We start from the raw sequence: 19,232 nt of genomic DNA, 5'->3' as shown, positions 1-19,232 counted from the left end.
TTTTTTTTACTTTAAGCCCTGAGTGCTGCTCTTGAAAAACATTGATTCCTATTTGTAATGCGCTTCTTTAAGACACCAGAGACATAAAGAAGTGATGTATTTACTGCTCATCGGATCTGCATTTAATTATCTTTTCACATATTAAATATCAACAAACTGTTAACAAGAACAAACTCTTAGAAGAAAATAGTTAAAATAACAGTCCCACCAATATGGACAGCTTTGGTGGTTTTATTTTTAAAACATTATTTATAATTCAAATTGTATTGGTTTTCCACTTGTGAACAGTTTCAAAATGTTTAGCCAAATAAAAATGAATATCTGATCATGTGAAACCAGGTTGGAAAAGTTTTTAAAATATTTCTTCAAGTTGCATTATATTTCTCCTAATATTCTTTATACATGGGATGCTGCTTAATAAGTACCAATTCTTCTGTAATAATCTGTTAATAAAGGATGAATTTTGGAAATAAAATGTTTATTTTTCAGGGTTCCACCTGTGAATTAAGAGTGAAGAATGGCAGCATGTTTGAAGGCATTTTCAAGACACTCAGTTCTCGGGTAAGACGCTCTTAAACACCATAAATAATCTTACAACTTTAATCAGATATAAATGGGAGCTTTGATTCGGTTGTTAGCTTCTTGTGCGTGTTGACTCTGTCCTAATATTTCTGTTTGCTTCCCAGTGTGAGCTGGCTGTGGACGCTGTACACAAACGCAGCGAGGAAGAGGGCTCGTCATCTGCTCCGCCACGCAGTGAGGACATTACAGACACAATGATCTTCAGCCCAACAGATCTGGTTACAATGATCTGCAGAGACGTTGACCTCAACTACGCTACCAGAGGTACGAACATTGCAGCTTTTATCTGGATTAAATGCTACAAATTATGCTTTCAAACTGCACAATTTGAGCAGTAAGGATTATCTTACTTATTCATGCTATTCCCCGTCAAAAAGCATCAACCTCTGTCTGAGGAATCCCTTTGCAAACCCACAGACAATGCTACGAAATATGAAAAGAAACATCAACTTTTCAAATGTTTTTTATTTACTATTAAATAATTATTACATTAATTTATTTTAAATGCTTCTGATTTTAGATGACCATGATTTCTGTGGTGGAAAATGTTATCAGATAATGTATTATGACTTTATTACCAGATAATACAATTTTTCATAACAATCCAGTCTTTTGCTTATAAGAAAATATGCAAAATTTTATATTAATCACATCAAATTTTATTTTATTCCCACAGTTCCTTTTAGTGAACTCTTAATCATTTGTAGCAAAGGTCCTTTCTGCTTGACTTGGCATCAATACCGCGTAGGGCTCAGCTGTTGATTGATTTTTGGATTAACTGTTTAGTAATGGGATGAAAAAGGTGCTTAATGTGGGATTTTTTTAACAGAAATTTTTAAGAGTTATGGGTGCAATGTATTTACAAGCAAAGGTTTTTATTTCAAATTTGGGGATTTGAAATGAAAAGTAAAATATCATCAGCATAAAGGGAAACTTTACATTCACTGAAGTGATTAATCGTGATTAATCAATTACTGATATAATCATTAACTAATTAAGTAATCAATTAATCTGGATTACTGGAGTACAATTTTTTTTGTACAGTTTTGACTTTTTTACTGTCTTTTTGTGTGCTCCAGTTAACGATAAATCGGTTACTAAATCAGTAGACGATTATTTCAGTAATCAATTAATCATGATTAATTCGATTAATTGTCTCAGCCTGTTTGTTTCGTCTTATCACATCTGACCTGGTGAACTTCCCAATCATACCAAGTTATGTATGGTTGGTCAAAAAAGAGGCAAACTGCTAAACTTCCTGAAGCCAGAAAACGTTGGATAGTTTTGAGGAATCAGAACAGAAGGCATACTACCAATGCCTTCTGTTCTGATTTTCTGATAACATGGAAAATAAAACCACGTGTTGCCACTCGTCAGTCATTATTTCCCTGTGAACTCGTAATAGTTGTTCCTCTCTGTGTATTTTTTTTTGTTCCCCAAATAAAAGTTGTGACTTTGTGTTTTTGACTTTCAGACACCTTCACAGACACGGCCATCAGCTCCAGTCGCATTAACGGAGAACATAAGGAGAAGGTTCTACAGAAATGGGAGGGAGGAGACAGCAACGGAGAAAGCTACGACCTCGAGAATGATGCAGTAAGTCGCGGTGACGTTTTAGAAACCAGAAACGCCTCGTAAAATGGGGGATTTCTGCTTCCCATCCCATAAAACACTGATTGGGTTTTTATTGTCTTTGATTCTTCCTCTGCAGGCCAATGGCTGGGATGCAAACGAGATGTTTCGCTACAATGAAGTAAAATATGGAGTCACATCTACATATGATTCCAGTCTTTCCATGTATACGTAAGTTCATATGTCTTTAAGAATGATTTTACTGTAATTATAAGTTTTATTCAGGGCCAATAAAATAATGATTCTTATTGTGTTTTGGTATAAATAACTTGGAGCTGACGCTGAGCTAACATAAACCTGCGTAAAAATATGATAAATGCTGATTATTCCCTTTCATTGCGCTAATTCAGTGGGGATAAAACTTTATAGTTTATTGTATACTTGCATTAATCTGCTAATATTAATATTATATTGACTAAAAATGGTCTCAAAATGACAATATTATAGTCTACTGCACGATAATTATTAATAATTATCGTGCAGAAAGATTACAGGCCTAATAATCGTCTATTATTATACATGCTTTTTATGTTCTCTTTAATTTTATATTGGATAGGACCACATCTGTTTAATGATTTACTGTTACTCTGATAATTAATGATAATAATTTGTTATATGTGTATTGTTTAAAATCAGTCCAAATGTAATTTTCAAGCTTGGTGCCTTAAATTTCTGAGGGAAACATTCAGAAAGTTTTATTTCTGCAAAGATGTACAAACCCCTTTTCTGAGAATAATGTGACAAGCTTCATTTGTCTAATTAAATTATGAAATGCTTAAAAAATAGTGAGCACTTAGTTTGTCATTGAGCAGCTTAACTAGAAAAATATTTTTTGGCTCATGAATACTTGTGACCATTTCAGCCCATGTGACTAAATGTTTGCTGCTGCTCTAAACATTTTTTCCATCCTCGCAGCTTCCCGTTGGAGCGGGGCAACTCCGAGGTTTATCGGCAGAGGGAGGCGCGCGCCGCCCGCCTGGCCAACGAGATCGAGTCCAGCCCCCAGTACCGCCATCGCGTAGGCTTGGAAAACGAAGAGGGCAAATCCGAGGAGGAGAAGTACAGCTCCGTGGTGCGAGACGGCAGCGATCGCGAGAAAGGTCGCGAGAGCCCCCGAGACAGAGGCAGCGAAAAAGGCAGAGACAGTCCTGGAGCGAGCAGCAAGTGAGGCCGGATCTCCATGAAATGTTCATGTAGACGTTAGGCAAACATGCTCAACATGTTGTCCCTAATAACTTTACCACTGCACTAGGACCTATTTTAATAATCGATTATTCTGACGATTACTCTTTCTTCATTTAAACAACTAAATTTAACTTATACAGTTTTAAAGCTATGTAAAAAATGCTAATAAATTAAAGGCAAATGGCATTTTATCTCCTAAAATTAAATAACATGGCAAAGGGTTAATCCCTCAACATCTAAACAGATAAATAAATGAGCTTCATGACATAACAGTAAATATTTTTACGGCTAATATTTTGACTCTTTTTTTTTAAAATCAATTAACCAATTAGTAACTAGATAGCAAAAGGTGCCTAATATGAGAGCTGTACTGAATTTGAACCAGGTGAAGCTAAAGCTTTGACGATGGAGGAGTTCTGGGTTGAACATATTTATAAACAGAAAAGATTTTTCATCTAAAATCCAACAGTTTTTAGCTTAATCACTGCTTTGAGTGGTTTTCCCCTCCAAATTTTGAAGTCTGTATAAAGCAATTAATGATTTGATTACTAAATTAGTTGCCGATTATTTCAATAATTGATTATTTGCGATTAATCGATTAATTGTTTCAGTTCTACACCTTGCCATGACTTCACCTACAATAATAAATATTGAAGCTGATTATATGAATAAATAAAATAAAATAAAGGAAATATGATGGGACAAAAGAAGAGCTCGTCAGTTTTGCATAATTGCAACTAAAGATTATGTTAATAATCAATTATTCTCACAATTAGTCAATTAATTGAAGGAAAAAATTGGTTTGATTTTTCATTTAGCCACTTTATCCTTTTTTATGCAATATTAGAAATACATTAAAATATGTAAAAACAAACAAATTCCTTTGACGAGAATAACATTTTATTGGTTAAAATGCAGTAATATAGCTTTCCTTTGAATTTGAACAGGTGAAGCTGAGATTATGTCACTTGAGTTTTGGGTTAAACATTTACAGATAGATGTTTTCATCTTAAATTCAAAATGTGTACATATTTTGTACAGATGTGGCTTAATTATTGCTCTGAATTCACCTTTTCTGAGTTTTTATTCTAAAGTTACAGATTAATCGATTACTAAATTAGTTGACGATTATTTCTATAATCGATTAATCACAATTAATGCGATTAATTGGCACTACTGAGATCAGATATGAAATGATGTGAAAGAGACATTTGAAATGCTGCACCACCTGGTTTTAGTTGTTTTTAGTACCTTTCTGATGGACTTCCTGTTTCTCAGAGAGGGAAAGTACATTCCACTACCTCAACGCCAGAGAGAGTTGAACCGAGAGCGACCCGAGAGAGGTCCTGGTGGGCCGCCACCACACAGTCGACTCGGCGGAGGGTACCGGCCCACTCCTTCATCCTCGTCTTCGCCGAGACCCCAGCTCCCCTCGGCTGCTGGACCCCAACCCGGAGTCTCTCCCTCGGAGAGAAGCAGCCCTCAGTCGAGTCGAGTCGGCGCATACGCCGCCCATCACGCACAGGGAAGTCCGATCCCAGGTTCCGGTCCGGCGAGCCCGTACACGCCTGCCTCTCCTGGGGGGTCAGCAGCCACCCCAGCCTCTGCTTCTACTGCCACGTCTCCATCCAGCCCCCCCGCCCCCCACGGACATCCTGTTCCTCACTCACACCCGCTGTCTCTGTCTGATACTGGCAGGCCTGTTAATGGAGGTAAGACAGGCTGTCCGCGCATCCTTAAAAAGTCTTAAATTAAGGCTTTAAAATTATTCAAAGTTGGCCTTGAATACATTAATCACAGGACTTTAATTTTGTCGCAGCAGGAATATTTGATCTTGTGGGACTTCTCTGTGAGGCAAACGTTTGAGTCAAACATAATCATTACGTTCTGTGACTCAAGGCTGCTACTGCTAACTGCTAATATACCCCAGCTGGCTAGCTTTTTCACGTCTGTCATGGGTAAAGTGTAAACTATTGCCTGTTGACTAATTTGTGTTGTTGTGATGCAGCTTTTAAATTTAATAAATGGTCTTAAAAAGTCTTAAAATCATGTACCTAACACTAAGGCCTTAAAATGTGTTAAATCTATTTTTAAAAATTAAGTTGGCCTTACATAAGTCAGTCATAGGTCTTACATTTTTATCATGGCAGGATTATTTAATCTGTAGTTTCTTTTTCTCATGGGACTTTTTGATCAAACGTTTGAGTCACCCGCAGACGTTATCATTGCGTTCTGTGATTCGAGGTGTTTACTTCTTATGCTAACTAGCTGCTAATATTCCCTTGCTAGCTAACCTTTTAGTGTCCATCATGTGCAAATTGTAAATTTATCGCCTGTGGATTCACTCCTGTTGCCAATTTGTACGATCCTGTACTGAAGGTCTTAAATTTAATTAATGGTCTTGAAAATTCTTAAATTTATGCATCTAAAACTAAGGCCTAAAATGTTTTAAATTTGTAAAAGAAGAAAAAATTAAGTTAGCCTTAAATAAGTCAATCACAGGTCTTAAATTTTCTGTTGTGGGAGGACGATTTAATCTGTAGTTTTCTTTTCATGTGGGACTTTTCTGTCCGACGAATGAGTGCTACTCTGCTTGAGTCACCCGAGTTCTGTGACTGCTGCTGCTAACTAGCTGCTAATTTATCCAAGCTAGTTAGCTTTCCTGAGTCTATCATGGGTAAAGTGTAAACTTCTTTTGCCAACCCATGCGATGATGCATTCATTCTGCTAAAAATCTCAACACTACTATGGAACGTATGCAATTTTCTTTTATACATGTTTGTCTTTAATTTTTTAAAGTCTTAAATTTGTTGGTGAAACCTGCAGAAACCCTGCATGAATTAAATCACTGATTGTTTCATCTGCTGCCTCACTAATTTGAGTAGCTAAGCCAATTTTTTGTGTCTTATCAGTTTCTGCTGGAACGTCTCCGAAAGCCCAAAGACCTTCACAGCTGAGTCGGACAAACCGTGTTCCAAACCCACTTTCACAGTCCACAGGTAACGATTCAAATTCAATAAGTCTTGGTTCCCTTGCAACATTTTAGCCGGACTTACCTGTGGTGTTTCTGATGTCCTTGCAGCCACTCGTTCTCCTAAATCAGCCTCTTCCCAGGACTCGCCTTTCGTAGACGTCTCTGTGTCCGCCCAGAAGACGTCTGGTCCCGCCCCTCTCTTCACTGTAGATGGTAAAGGCTCCCAGCCGGCCGTCTGTTTTTGTTCCTGCTCATCTGGGTTTTATAGAGTCTACAAAATCAATCCTGCAGTCGCAAAAACATTAATTCAGCATAGTTTTAGAGCAGACTTGATTTCTAATTATTTTTGCCTTTGCAGTGAATGAGATCCTCGGTGCAGCTGCTAAAGAGCGTTCTGCAGAAAGCCCTGGCAGCACAGAGGACGGCAAAAGCAGTAAAGGTTTGTGAGTTTCAGACATTTAAGGAAAATTCATTGGTTTATTAAACAGCTGCTCAGTTTTATAACCATTGTTTTCTGTTTCCTCCATCAGCTCCTTCGGTTCAGCAAAGATCACAAATTGAAGAGCTGCGGAAATTCGGCAAAGAATTCAGGGTAAGCCTGTTTATGTTGAAGTTTGTGTTTTTAAAAATGTATTTACAATTATATTGATCTAGACTTTAATTCAAAACATTTGTCCTGTCCAGAGTACACAAAAATTGTACTCGGGTAAGAGTAGCACTACTTCAACATAGGTTTTATTCAAGTCTCCGTCCAAGAAATTACTCAAGTACTGAGTAACTGTCATCCTTTAATACTTAAAAATGACATCATCAGATGGACAAAAATATAAAATGGAGTGGAAATTTTGGTATTTTAATTACAAAATAACAAAAATTCACATAAGTAACAAAATATAACAAAATCAGGCAAAATATTCTTTTTCCAAACTCCTAGAAAGTGAATAAATCATTTATTACTCGTGTGGTGGCATAAAATAGTTTTTGCATTACCTCGTTGACCAGTTAGGAAGGTAATCTGTCACATTCATTCCTGTTTTTAACTCCTTTCCCAAAGTTACTTTGATAATTTATGAGGTTTTATCCTCAGTGATTCTTCAATATGTGGTTTTAGTGTAACTTGAAAATATATGTGCTACTGAGTCATAAATTGGATGAAATACGGTTTGAACACTGCAGATAAAAAAAAATGTCCTGACCTCCTATTGACCTCTTAAACGCACACACAGTCTAAGATTTTCACTTTATTATGAACTAACTCTGTTTTCCAGCTCCAGCCCAGTGGAGCCAACTCCAGCTCTCCCAGCTCTCCGGCAGCAGCAGCGCCTCCTTCGGTCGGTGAGGTGACCCAGTCAGGTGCAGTCAAGCCTCCGTCAGACACCCACCCGCCCTCAGAGCCCAAACCTCAGCCTCCAGCTCCCAGTCCCTCCCAGTCCCAACCTCAGCATTCACCAGCTCCCTCTGAAGAGCCCACCAAGGACGCCACAACGCCACTGGGCACCGCTGCTGCTTCCACAGCTCCCATTCCAGACAGGCAATCACCAGCAACCCCTCAGCCGGCCAGGACCCCGGGATCAGAGGATGCTAGGTCTGAGTCAGGAGAGCGTACTGATGGTGTGGCAGAGTGAGTTTCAGTGGCTGTGAATGGTTGAGGGTTTTATTTCTGCACGTTCACATCCCTGTTGATAAATAAAATCATTTTCTGTCTTTCAGTCAAGTGAAGAAATCAACTTTAAATCCAAATGCTAAAGAGTTCAACCCAAACAAAACTCAGATGCCCATGGTAAGAAAGTTCATCCACATTATCTCTTCTAATTGTTTATTAGAGGAAAACATGGAGATATTGTTGAGATTTGATTGATGTTGATAAAAACACTGTGGTTGAAAAGATTAATCGTGATTAATCGATAAATAAAATGACTGTCAAGTAATTTAGTCATCAGTTAATCATTAACTGGAGTATATAGACTCAAAGTAATTTGCTGAAAGTACAATATAGTCATAGCAGTTATTAAGCCAAAACGGTACAAAAATGATTATTCAGTTACTAAATTAGTTGATGATTATTTCAACAATCGATTAATCACAATTAATCTGATTATTCATTCCACCCTAGTTTTATTCCCTTTATGCTGATGATATTTTACTTTTTACTTCAAAGCCTCAACTTTCTTTACCATCTGTTTTAATCTTTTTCACTCCCTGGGTTTCAGGTTATTATCTAAATTTGCTCAAAAGTGAAACACCTGATGTGTAATTTTAAACTACAAACTTGGAGACATTAAAAAAAATCATCTACCTGATTATTTGCTTTATTACAGACAAAACCCAACACTGCACCGACCCCGCCTCGTCCAACTCCTCCAAGCCCGGTGGTCCTGCAGCATCCTGGCGGGCAGGGACCGCTCTACAATACGTCCTACCTCTCCTACGTGTCACAGATCCACCCTGTACAGGTATGCAGGCAGCAGATAAACACGCATCACTGAGCGATTTCATCTGGCAGAGTGACAAATATTCAAACATATTTATTGTTTCTTGTCTAAAAAATGAATTTTTTATGTATTTTTTGGGTAAGAATGCAAATTTGATTTAATCTGATGAAAATTAACACTTCTTTTAAACACATGATGCAGTTTATGGAACATAAGTTGGGATTTTGTAGTAAAAGTAGTAACGTTTCATTGACCTGTTTACCTTTCCTTCAGGCTCAGCCAATGTACCAGTACCCAATGTCGACAGTTAACCAAGGAAAATACCCCAGGGGCAAAGGTAACTGCTCTTATTGTCTCACCTGAGTAAACGTATTGCCACACTTCCAACATTTTCATTTTAAAATCAGGAAATGATCAGATTTTCTTGCTGAGTGCCCCATCTAGTCAGCTTTGATCAAACTCCAGTTCGTTTGCCTACAAAGTCCCGTTTGTTTGGGAATGTTAATGCATCAAACTGGTTTGTTTGGCTCCGTTCAGTGTGAAAGCAAACCCCACCAGCTGGAAATATTAACAGATATGGCCACTGTGGTAGACTTGGTTTGACTGTCAGGTGTGAAAACACCGTAGAAGTTGGTGAGATTTATGTGAACGTTTTCTCCTCTGCAGTGCCGACGCGGCCAGAAACATCACAGATGCTGCAAGCTGCTGCATCAGCAGCTGGAGCCCCTCTGGTGGCGTCTCCGTACCCTCCGTCGTACCTTCAGTACAACCCGCAGCAGTACAGCCAGCAGCAGGTCATCCAGGCCATGACGCCATACCCTGGACAGGTACGGCGCTACATAAAGGCCTTAAATCTCCTTCACCGGGTGGCTGGAGGTAACGGCCTGAACTCGTTTGCTTCTTCTCTGCAGCCCATGTACTCCATGCTGCAGGGCGGAGCCAGGATGATAGGTCAGGGCAGCGGCCCCCACCCCCAAGCCCTCGGCCCGCCCGGAGGGCCGCAGTTCCCCACGCAGGGAGAGGGGCCCCAGGGGCCGCAGCAGGGCATCTATGGTGAGTGGTGCTTGGTTTTCAAGTCAGGACATCTCAGCAACAGGCAGTGTAACTTTTTTTCCCCCATCACTTTAAGTTTTTTCACTATAACAAAATAGAACCAAACTAAACCACCAAGCCTTGTTTTATAAAACAAACAAAAATAAAATATGTTTATTAAATCAAAACACTGATTTAATAAACATATTAAATTAAGTCCTGGAGTAAACTTTTTACCAAATACTGTTTTACTCTTGAGTAATTTCTTGGACAGCTTCTCTTACTTGAGTGAAGTTTTGGACATTCTGCCCACTTCGTAACAAACATCGAGCCATTCAGGTTCTTTAAAGAAAAACCAGATTTGTGACGGCCTTTCTGTTTGTGCAGCGCCTCAGTCCTTCTCCCATCACTCGGGCGCCGTCCATCAGCCGCAGCCTTCCAGCACCCCGACCGGCAACCAGCCGCCCCCACAGCACGCTGCTCCCAGCCCTGGGCAGGTACCACATCCAGAAATAACCCTTTCTCATCTTCACTGGGTTTTTTATGAGACTGTGACTTTAAATATGCAGCAGAATTAATTAGATATTTTAAATAAGAGTTCTGAAATTTGATTGGTGTAATTTTCCAAGGCGAGAAAAAAACTTTTGGAAACGTAGGAGAGAAAAGTTGCAGCTTTGAAACGAGACTTTACAGCAGACACGACTTTATTTCTTTTTTACCCCATTTTTCACTTTCTTTTGCTTATCTTTCTTCTATCCTTTTGACTTTATCTGTCCTTTCATTCTTTTGTTTTCTTTTATATTTTCTTTCGTTTGTTCTTTCCTTCATTACTTTTGTTCATCCTTTTGTTTTTTCCATCTCATTTCAACATTTTATTTTTTCTTTCTTTCCGACATATGGTTCCATTGTCCGTCCTTTAGTCTGTCATTTCTTTCATCCTTTTTTCCTCATCTTTTCATTCACCCTTTCTTGCGTCTGTCATTTGCTTCTTTTTTCATCCTGTTTTTATTTATTTTTATTTTTTTTGTCTTGTTTTGCAGTTTTCATGGTTCAAATCCTGAAGAGTGAAAAATCTTCTGTAAATTTATTGTGAATTTTGTTTTTTGTTCTTTAAAATGTTCCAGGAATGTAACTTCTGGATGTATTCTGGAGCTGCTCTCTGTTAGTATTAATAACTTGTTCATTCGAGTCGATAGATTTAAACTGCTGGTCATTCTGATATAAGTGTTGAATCCTGAGTGGCGACCTCGTCTTCAGACGCCCGGGTTCAGGTTTTCTCGCTGTGTCTCGTTGCAGAACGCCCAGTCCGGCCCGCAGCCTCAGTCCTTGTACCACTCAGGTCCGCTGTCGGCTCCCACTCCGCCCAACATGCCGCCGGGCCACACCTCCCCGCAGGGCTCCTACTCCCTTCAGGGCTACAGCATCCACAGCCACCAGGGCCTCCCGCCTGCCTACACTCTGGGCCAGCTGACACAGGTACGTCTCTGCCTCCTGCCCGTCCTGCTCTACCTGGACGGGATCTAAGCTCTCTTTGTCTCCCATCAGGCTCACGTTCAAGGAGCGATGCCGGGTCCTCATCATTCAGGCAGCCACGGCCAGCCGCAGCTAGTGATGCTGCAGACGCCTCAGCAGGGACCGGGCGGCGTGCCGCAGCACCCGCAGCACGGGCCGCAGCAAGCACCGCACCAGCACTTTTACATAGGACACCCACCAGGTAGCCACTGTCGTTCAGATACACTACAGCCGCCACTAACTGCACTCATTGTCACAACAAATATGATGCATTTACATTTAAAAACAGAAAACTTTAGGTTAATCAATCAGTAAATAAATACATTTCAGTTAGTGTTAAAAAAAGACAGATTTTTTTTTTTTTACCCTTTTCTGTTTTTTTCTACAAGAGCATTAAAACATATCAGTAAATCCAAAAATATAATTAAATGAAGTCAGGTTTGTACAATGTAACATTAGCGCCATTATAGATTTATAAGTAAATTTATGCAAAAAAAAAAAAAAAAACTGAAATTGTGAGATCAATTTCTCAAAAAGACTTGGAATTTTCTGAGTTTGAAAAAAAAACTCAGAAAATTTGGAGATTGTCAGATATTTTCTAAAATTTACAAAAAAAATTCCAGGATTGAAAAGTCTAAAATTTTCTAGAAATTTTGAAATTAATATCATTAATTTTCTAGAAAAATGCTCGGATATTTCAGAGTTTCTAAAGTTGAGAGTTTTTGACTTTTGAAATTCAGAAAATCTCTTTTCACGTGAATTTCCATGATCGCAGAATCGCGATTATATCGGCGACCTTAACGGTTTGTGTTGTTCTCCTCCACAGCGATGCAGGTACAGACGCACCCCGCCTCCTTCCATCCACCTGGAAACTAAACGCCTCCGTCCCCCCTCCCCCACTTCCTGCTGGATCTGCGGTCCAGGACAGAACAACTGACAGAATCACACAGAGGAGAGACGACGACAAATTTCTCACGGCACCTTACTCTTCTGCTGTGATGTTGTTCATTGGCGAGAGCGTCTGCCCAGTCGAGGACATTTTTATTACTGGTGGTGATGAAGATGAGAGGACAGCTCTTCCCTCCACCTTCTTCCCCGCTTTTTTTTTTTTTTTTAATCCTGGACTGTGGAGAGAATCAGAAACAGGCGGGGCGGGGGCAGCAGCAGACGTTTTTTCTCTTCCAGACATGTTTTTAAGCCTTGTGAGGTTTTGTATTTACCACAACACGAACGGGAAACGGACTGATGTAAAAGATTGAGAGAGTGACAGAGGAGGGAGGTGAAGATGTGAGGGGACTTTTAGCAAAAAAATTTTTAAAACTCAATCTAGTAGTGAAAATCTGCCCCCTTTGCCCTTCTTCTCTCCTGTAGGAAAATATAATTAATAAAAAAAATGGACAAGACAAAAAAAAGTTTAAAAACAATGACTAAAAAATAAAGTTCTCTTCTCAACTACTGTCTTTTGTTTTTATTTTACTTTCTATTGTAATGGTGCAAATGTTCCTCAAAACGATTAATTGGATTAGTTGTAAGATGTTTAATCGTGATTAATCATCATTACTCACATGAGTAATCCAATTAATCGTGAGTAATCTGATTAATCGCAATTAAAAGATCGTAAAATTTTAAGCAATTAATCGATAACTGGAATATACAGACTCAAAAAAAGGCCATTTTGCTGAAAAAACATTCATAGCTGCGTTTAAATCAAAACAGTGCAACAAATACATTTAGCATTTAACTTGGAAAAAAAATCTTTGCAAATATATTCTACCTAGTACTGCTCAAGCGACAATTTCATACTTAATCTGGTTAAAATTCTGCCAAAAATAATCTCTGGATAATCTGGTAAAATAATTAACACCTAAACAGTATTGATAAATCAAGCAGGAAGAGCTTACCTTTTTTTCAGCTGCAGATTCATCTATTCACTAAAAGAATGCTACATTATTGCATTTAAGGCAAAAATATATATTTTCTATTTATTTTAAAAAGGAACTATTTGCATCTTTTAATGTATGTCTAATATTGTATGAAAGGCTTAAGTGGTTGAAAAAAATGGCACATCCTGCAGATCATTCAGATCAATCGATTAATCATTAGAATAATTGATCAGTTACTAAAGTAATATATTTGCAAGACATTAATTAGTCCGTGTCAACTGTGTATTTAGCATCTTTGATCATTTGCCTTTATTCAGGTAGCCGAAATGAGGTAAGTTCCTCCACTGTCATCTCAGGAATGGCCACCAGGGGGAGCGCTCTAAACATAAGCCAGGCTGTTGTCACCCATGAGGAAAACGACTCTAGGTTACTGGGCCAGGCTTTTCCCTTCAGGCTGAACTGACAACACACTTTGTGGGTCGATGGGAGCTCGCCGGTTCGTTGGCCCGGTTTCTGCTGCTGTTTTAGTGTGAGAGGGCGTAGAGTTGTTCGGCGCAGCGCTCCAGTCGGTCGCGGTACTCCAGGTCGCTGTAGTTGCCTTCGGGGACCCCCTTGGTTCCGTACAGGAGACCCCAACAACAGGCGGCGATCACCGCTGTGCTGTCGCTGTCACCTTGGCAGAATCAAACAGGAAGTCGTTTTACTTCACAGTAGTAGGGATTAAAGTTATTAATTAAAGTTTATTGCTCTTATCGATCGACTGATTGATTGAGCGGCCATTTTTTTTAAAAACTGGGTTTTTCTTTTGTATCAAAATGGCCGACCGTCTTTCCGTAACATGAAGTGCTAAATTTTTAAAGCGCATATAAACATTTTTGTGTTAAATACTGATTGAATAAACAGAAAATTGTGGTATTCTCACATTTTTAAATTTAGAAAGCCCCTTTTCTATCAAGCTAATGTTATGTCTTCCGGTTTTCTGGTATCACGTCCTCGTCTTCATAGCGGATCAGTAATTTTGGTTGAAAGTTGTCGTTGCTCCATCATTCATCTGAGCGCTATGGATAACTTAAGGAGTTTGTCGAGTGTTTATATTTCAAAACGGCGCTGCATAAAATGTATTTTGCATCCACACCGGACTCTGGACCGTAAAACGGCGGCAGCAAAAAGCTCAACATATGCAGAACTAACCAGACTAAAATCTCATTATCTAAGAATAATTTTGTGCAAAAAAATATAATGAACATATTTTGTAAGCCCACAGGGCACCTGTAATGTTTACATTTTCTAACTGACCTCCATGGAAAGCAGCTCTGTTCATCAGCTCCTCCCAGTCGGAACCGGCGCCCAGTAAGGCATCCAGTGCTATCATGGGAGCATCGTGGCCGCTGCGTCCCGCCCAGCCAGACAGACTGAAGCTCTTATAGGCCTTATCCCGCTCAGCTGGACCGTAGGACGGGGGCCAGAGCAAAGGGCCCACTCCGTTAGAGAGGCCCCTGAGGTCCAGGTACCTGATGTCGGAGGCAGAGCGTTGATAAATCAACATGATTAACTCGTGTGCTGCAACAAAGCAGTTCGGTATCTAATCAATTAGCTCTATCTATCTATCTATCTATCTATCTATCTATCTATCTATCTATCTATCTATCTATCTATCTATCTATCTATCTATCTATCAGTCGTCTGTCAGGCTGGACTTTAGTATTCTCTGCAGCTAGACTGGATCTAACAGGGACATTTGGCACAAAATCATCTCACCATGTTATTCAAATGTCTCAGGTTCAAACTAAATATTTTATTAACAATCCAAACAAAATTTTTAACTCTTAACTAGTTAAATATTGAGGTACCTTTGAGCTAACTAAATATTTAGTTTGAAGCTAAAGATTTAGCTAGCTGTATTTAGCTAAATATTTAGTTTTCAAAACAAATATTACTACTACAATAATATTAAATACTAAATATTTAGTTTGATTAAATATTGAAACTAAATATTTAGCTTGAAAACTAAATATTTAACTTGAAAACTAAATAACTAGGTATTTAGTTAGCAAATTATTTAGTGAGTTGACTTAGTTTGAAGGTAGAGATTTAGCTTGTTAAATCTCTAAATATTTAGTTTGTTAAACATATTTAACAAATATTTAGTTTCAAACTGACATGTTAAGAATGAACAACATGGTGAAAATGTTATTAATTTAACTTATGACATTAAATAACTCAAATTTCTGATTGTGAAACTTATCAAACAGCGGCCTATGAACCTTTCACAAAGATAAAAAGGTAAAATTAACAACAGATTTATTCGTTTCTCACCACTGCCACTTGTCGCAGAAGTAGCCCCAGTCGCGCTCCGTCTCGTCCACGGCAAAGCCCCGGCCCTGGACGATGGTCCGCGCCACGGGGCAGGCCTCGTTGATCAGGCCCAGGCCCCAGGTGGTCATTGGCCGCCGCTGGACGGCGTAGGAGGCAAACAGGGCCGACGCCACGGCCCCCAGGAAACCCGTGGGGTGCGGATGGGTCATCCTGCCTGTCTCCACGGCAACGGCCACGAGCGACAACAGCTGGTCAGGCTTCGGGTACCTGAAGCAGGGGACGTGTCTCAAATTATCTTTTCACAGAGTCAATTTCGTTCAATTAACTAAACTAATTAAAGATTCATTTTAAATGTTTATGACTCTGCTAATGGAAAATTCTGTTTCCTGGAAAATTGAATTTTCTTTTTGACAGATTTTGAACCAGATGAAGGTAAAATTGAGGAGTTCTGGGTAAACCATATTTACAAATAGTTGTTTTTAAGCTTTAATGTAAAATGTATTCATTTTTGAGTTTGTATAATTATTAATTGATTATCAAATTAGTTGGCGGTTATTTAAATTAGTGATTAATCACAGTTACTGATTAATCGTTTCTTCCATATTTGGAATTAAACTGAAAAAGATGAAGATTTTCATTTATTTTTCACAAGTATGAGTCACACCTTGCTGGTTTGTCGTTTTAAAAAACCAAAATGAAACGGGTTTAAGTCAGCAGGACGAAGCATCTTACTTCAGACCGATGCACATGGACCGCATCGCCGCGCCGCAGCCCGTACCCTCTGGGTTATACGGCACTCTGTAGCCCTCTTCCTCCCCTGGCTTCAGCTGGGAAACACCTTGAAGAGCACATCACAGCTGCACATCTATCTTTCCAAACAGCAGATTTTATATAATTTTACAAATAAAACATACCCAGAATGCTGGAAGGGCCGGGTTTCCTCCCCTTCATGTCCTTCATGGCTTCCACATACCGACCGGCCACCTCATGCAGGAGCTCCTCCCCCGTTTTCCCTAAAAAATGCCACAATTTGCAGACTTTAAATAATAATGATAAAAAATAACATTTTTAGAGAGCTTTTTGGACATTCAAATCTAGAACTAATCTGAGTGGCTTTATGAATCAACCTAAAGGTCAATTTAATTGTCCATTTTTAATTCTGGTCTTAAATAGAGCTTCAATTAAACTGTAACTCTCGGCAAGATTGGGAATTATATTTAAAATCTTTAAGTTAAGGAAAAACACTGAGACGAGAGAGATTTGTGGTAGGTTTCTAATGATTATTTAATAACCAATTATTCTAACGATTAATTGATTAATCAGATTAAGATTAAATGAATGAAAACCATAAGAATTTATATTTCCTTTTTTAATATAGAAAATAAACTTCATTGCCTAAAAGGCAATAGCAATACTACACAGTATTATAATTGACGATTATTTTAATAATCAATTAATTCAATTAATCGTTCAGCTGTAGTTTTTGGGTTTGTTGACCTCACCTGTTGCCAGTCCTTCAGCTGTTGCCAGGTGTAGAACAGTGTCGTCGCTCACCGGCCAATCAGGAAACTCCACCTTGATGTTCTTCAAACCACCAAGCTCCTGCAGCTCCTACAGGGGCCAGAAGAGGACAAACATCATGAAGTTTTTCTGCTTTGAGATCAGCTCCTGAAGATGCAGGCTTTAGTTTCCTGACTTGGTGAATAGCTGGTCCGGACTCGTTATACTCCCAGAGCTGGTTCCTGTAGCCCAGAGCATCACCGGCACCACTCAGTACCATGCCCGCCTTATAATGCTCCACCGTAGCAAATCTGAAGGTGCAAAGAGAAACGATCCTGGACCCTTAACTTGGTTATGCTGCTGTCAATCCACAAACCTTTCTAAGAAAAGACATCTTGTATTTCTAATAAGATAAAATAAATGTGTCTCTTATACAGATTAGAAAAGCTACATTTAGCTAAAATGCTAAGGTTAGCTAAAATGCTGACAATAGCATGTGGGGTGTAAGTAGCATGTTGACTATCATTGACTTGTTCAACTTAGCAGACAAACAACTGTATAAGTAAAACTTAGCTAAGACATTAGCTAGATAAAATGATGCCAATTTTTGAACATTGTTTTAATTGTAAAGAAAGGATGAAAAAACTGTTGGCTATTACTAGCATTTTGACTATCATTGACGTATTTCATTCAGTGTAAGTTTAGCGTTTATATCAAAACTAGCTTAAATGCTATTGTTAGCATGATAGCTATCACTAGCATGTTGATTTGCTGTGGCTATGGTCAGGTGGAACCATAGACAACAAATCCTAAAAAACAGTTTCTTTTTAGATCTTTAAGACCTGACTCCATTGACTTGTACACTGTTTTAAAGACGTGTTGTTTTCTTTTTGTTTTGTGCCAACTCCAAAAACCACGGTCTCAAAATAACAATATTATCACAATAATTTCTGGGGCAATTTAATGTCCAGCTAAAAATATTTTTTTGTGACATGCCTAGTGATAACCGAAAATTGTGTTTATTAGAAAGTTAGAGCATTACACAAGACCACTGAAAATTATTTTTAATTTAGAAATGTTATGACTATCATGGAGACTCTACCTGAAGGCTGATCTCCTCCATGCCACGCTGCACTGATGCAGTGGTTCATGCAAAAGGAGCCCCAACCAAGTATTGAGAACACATACAGTGTAGTAGTTTCAATGGGCCAACATTTCTATGCAAAAATGTTATTGATCTTTGATATTTTCGGACAAAGTAAATAATTTTTCTTGTAGCTATTCTATAAATTCTGTAAATTCCACTTTCTAACATTTATTACTAAAATAAATAGAGTTCTTGGATTTCCTGGGAAACATCTGTGCATGATATTCCTCCAAAGTGAGTCAGTGGTTATAAATATATTTATTATGAAGCGTTAGGCTTCTTAGCAAAGAAATAAGCGGGTGATTAAATAAAAGTAACTGTCTGGCTTTGTTAGAGGGTATTGCACCGGTTCGGTATCGCACAGAAACGCCGTTATACAGCATCAGCCTCACCGGTCCATTGTAAAGCGTCCTTCCCGGAAATCAGGCCTCAGGCGACGGACATTCAGTTTAGTTGACACCGAGGCCGCGGTGCTGCGGTCTAACCAGGTTCCGCTTCGTAACAAACGGTCCAGCCAGCCCCCCACGAGCCTTTTTCTATGGCGCACGAGTGCTCAGTATTACGGTAAGCACGTTTACGGCTTATTTTCAAAATAAGAGCCTGCTTCCGGGGCTTCATTTTTCCCCACGTCTAACCAAAAGCAAATATATATATTATAATCTTTAATGATACACAATGACGCTTTATTTTTCAGAATTTAAAATCACATCTGAATTTAATCACATCTGATTACGTAGAGCTGCCTGTTCCTCAAAATGTTTCATCCATGTAAAATTCAAAATTATTCTAATCAATTGCGCCACTAGATGTCACTGTTTCATCCATGTCTGGAATTTCAAATACTTATAAAGTCAATATTGTCATTTTTTGAGGAGAAAATATCTGAATACATTCAAGAAGTACATGTTATGGGATTAAGAATGTGTTTATTTTGATATTTGATTACCGTAATATTTAATTGTCCCTCAAATCTAGTAAGCTACAATTTTTTTGTTGCAGAAAGGAACTCGGCTCACAAATTTATTGGTTCTTCTTGG

At 38.8% G+C, this 19,232-nt stretch overlaps 2 protein-coding genes across 5 annotated transcripts in view; one reads left to right on the top strand and one right to left on the bottom strand.

Moving 5' to 3' along the window:
• Nucleotides 1-12,751, top strand: part of atxn2l (ataxin 2-like) — a 22,458-nt gene extending 9,707 nt beyond the window's left edge. For 3 of the 4 annotated variants that reach the window (XM_015046983.1, XM_015046982.1, XM_015046980.1), the window contains 20 exons: nt 490-561; nt 687-846; nt 2,057-2,178; nt 2,294-2,385; nt 3,130-3,378; nt 4,678-5,111; nt 6,312-6,398; nt 6,482-6,586; nt 6,732-6,812; nt 6,904-6,965; nt 7,642-7,994; nt 8,084-8,153; nt 8,692-8,826; nt 9,079-9,142; nt 9,472-9,632; nt 9,717-9,858; nt 10,225-10,334; nt 11,134-11,313; nt 11,383-11,551; nt 12,176-12,751. In XM_015046983.1, the coding sequence (XP_014902469.1) occupies nt 490-561; nt 687-846; nt 2,057-2,178; nt 2,294-2,385; nt 3,130-3,378; nt 4,678-5,111; nt 6,312-6,398; nt 6,482-6,586; nt 6,732-6,812; nt 6,904-6,965; nt 7,642-7,994; nt 8,084-8,153; nt 8,692-8,826; nt 9,079-9,142; nt 9,472-9,632; nt 9,717-9,858; nt 10,225-10,334; nt 11,134-11,313; nt 11,383-11,551; nt 12,176-12,225 (2,898 nt within the window). In that variant the 3' untranslated portion in view covers nt 12,226-12,751. The remainder of the gene's footprint in view (nt 1-489; nt 562-686; nt 847-2,056; nt 2,179-2,293; nt 2,386-3,129; nt 3,379-4,677; nt 5,112-6,311; nt 6,399-6,481; nt 6,587-6,731; nt 6,813-6,903; nt 6,966-7,641; nt 7,995-8,083; nt 8,154-8,691; nt 8,827-9,078; nt 9,143-9,471; nt 9,633-9,716; nt 9,859-10,224; nt 10,335-11,133; nt 11,314-11,382; nt 11,552-12,175) is intronic. The other variant, XM_015046981.1, reaches the window with a different exon arrangement.
• Nucleotides 12,752-13,508: 757 nt separating this feature from the next.
• adprh (ADP-ribosylarginine hydrolase) lies at nt 13,509-18,753 on the bottom strand. Its single transcript, XM_015046991.1, has 8 exons — nt 18,588-18,753; nt 17,245-17,359; nt 17,051-17,159; nt 16,463-16,561; nt 16,281-16,386; nt 15,549-15,815; nt 14,529-14,743; nt 13,509-13,905 (listed from the first exon to the last, which is right to left on the bottom strand). Exons 1-8 carry the CDS (start codon nt 18,593-18,595, stop codon nt 13,757-13,759), a joined length of 1,068 nt encoding a protein of 355 aa, XP_014902477.1. The 5' UTR covers nt 18,596-18,753; the 3' UTR covers nt 13,509-13,756.
• Nucleotides 18,754-19,232: the final 479 nt, after the last annotated feature.

Source organism: Poecilia latipinna, unplaced genomic scaffold (assembly GCF_001443285.1).
Source record: "Poecilia latipinna isolate Pla-1442-1.1 unplaced genomic scaffold, P_latipinna-1.0 Scaffold801, whole genome shotgun sequence".
NCBI classification, from domain to species: domain Eukaryota; kingdom Metazoa; phylum Chordata; class Actinopteri; order Cyprinodontiformes; family Poeciliidae; genus Poecilia; species Poecilia latipinna.
Note: the sequence above shows the minus strand (reverse complement) of the source record. Positions and strands in the feature narration are given on the sequence as shown.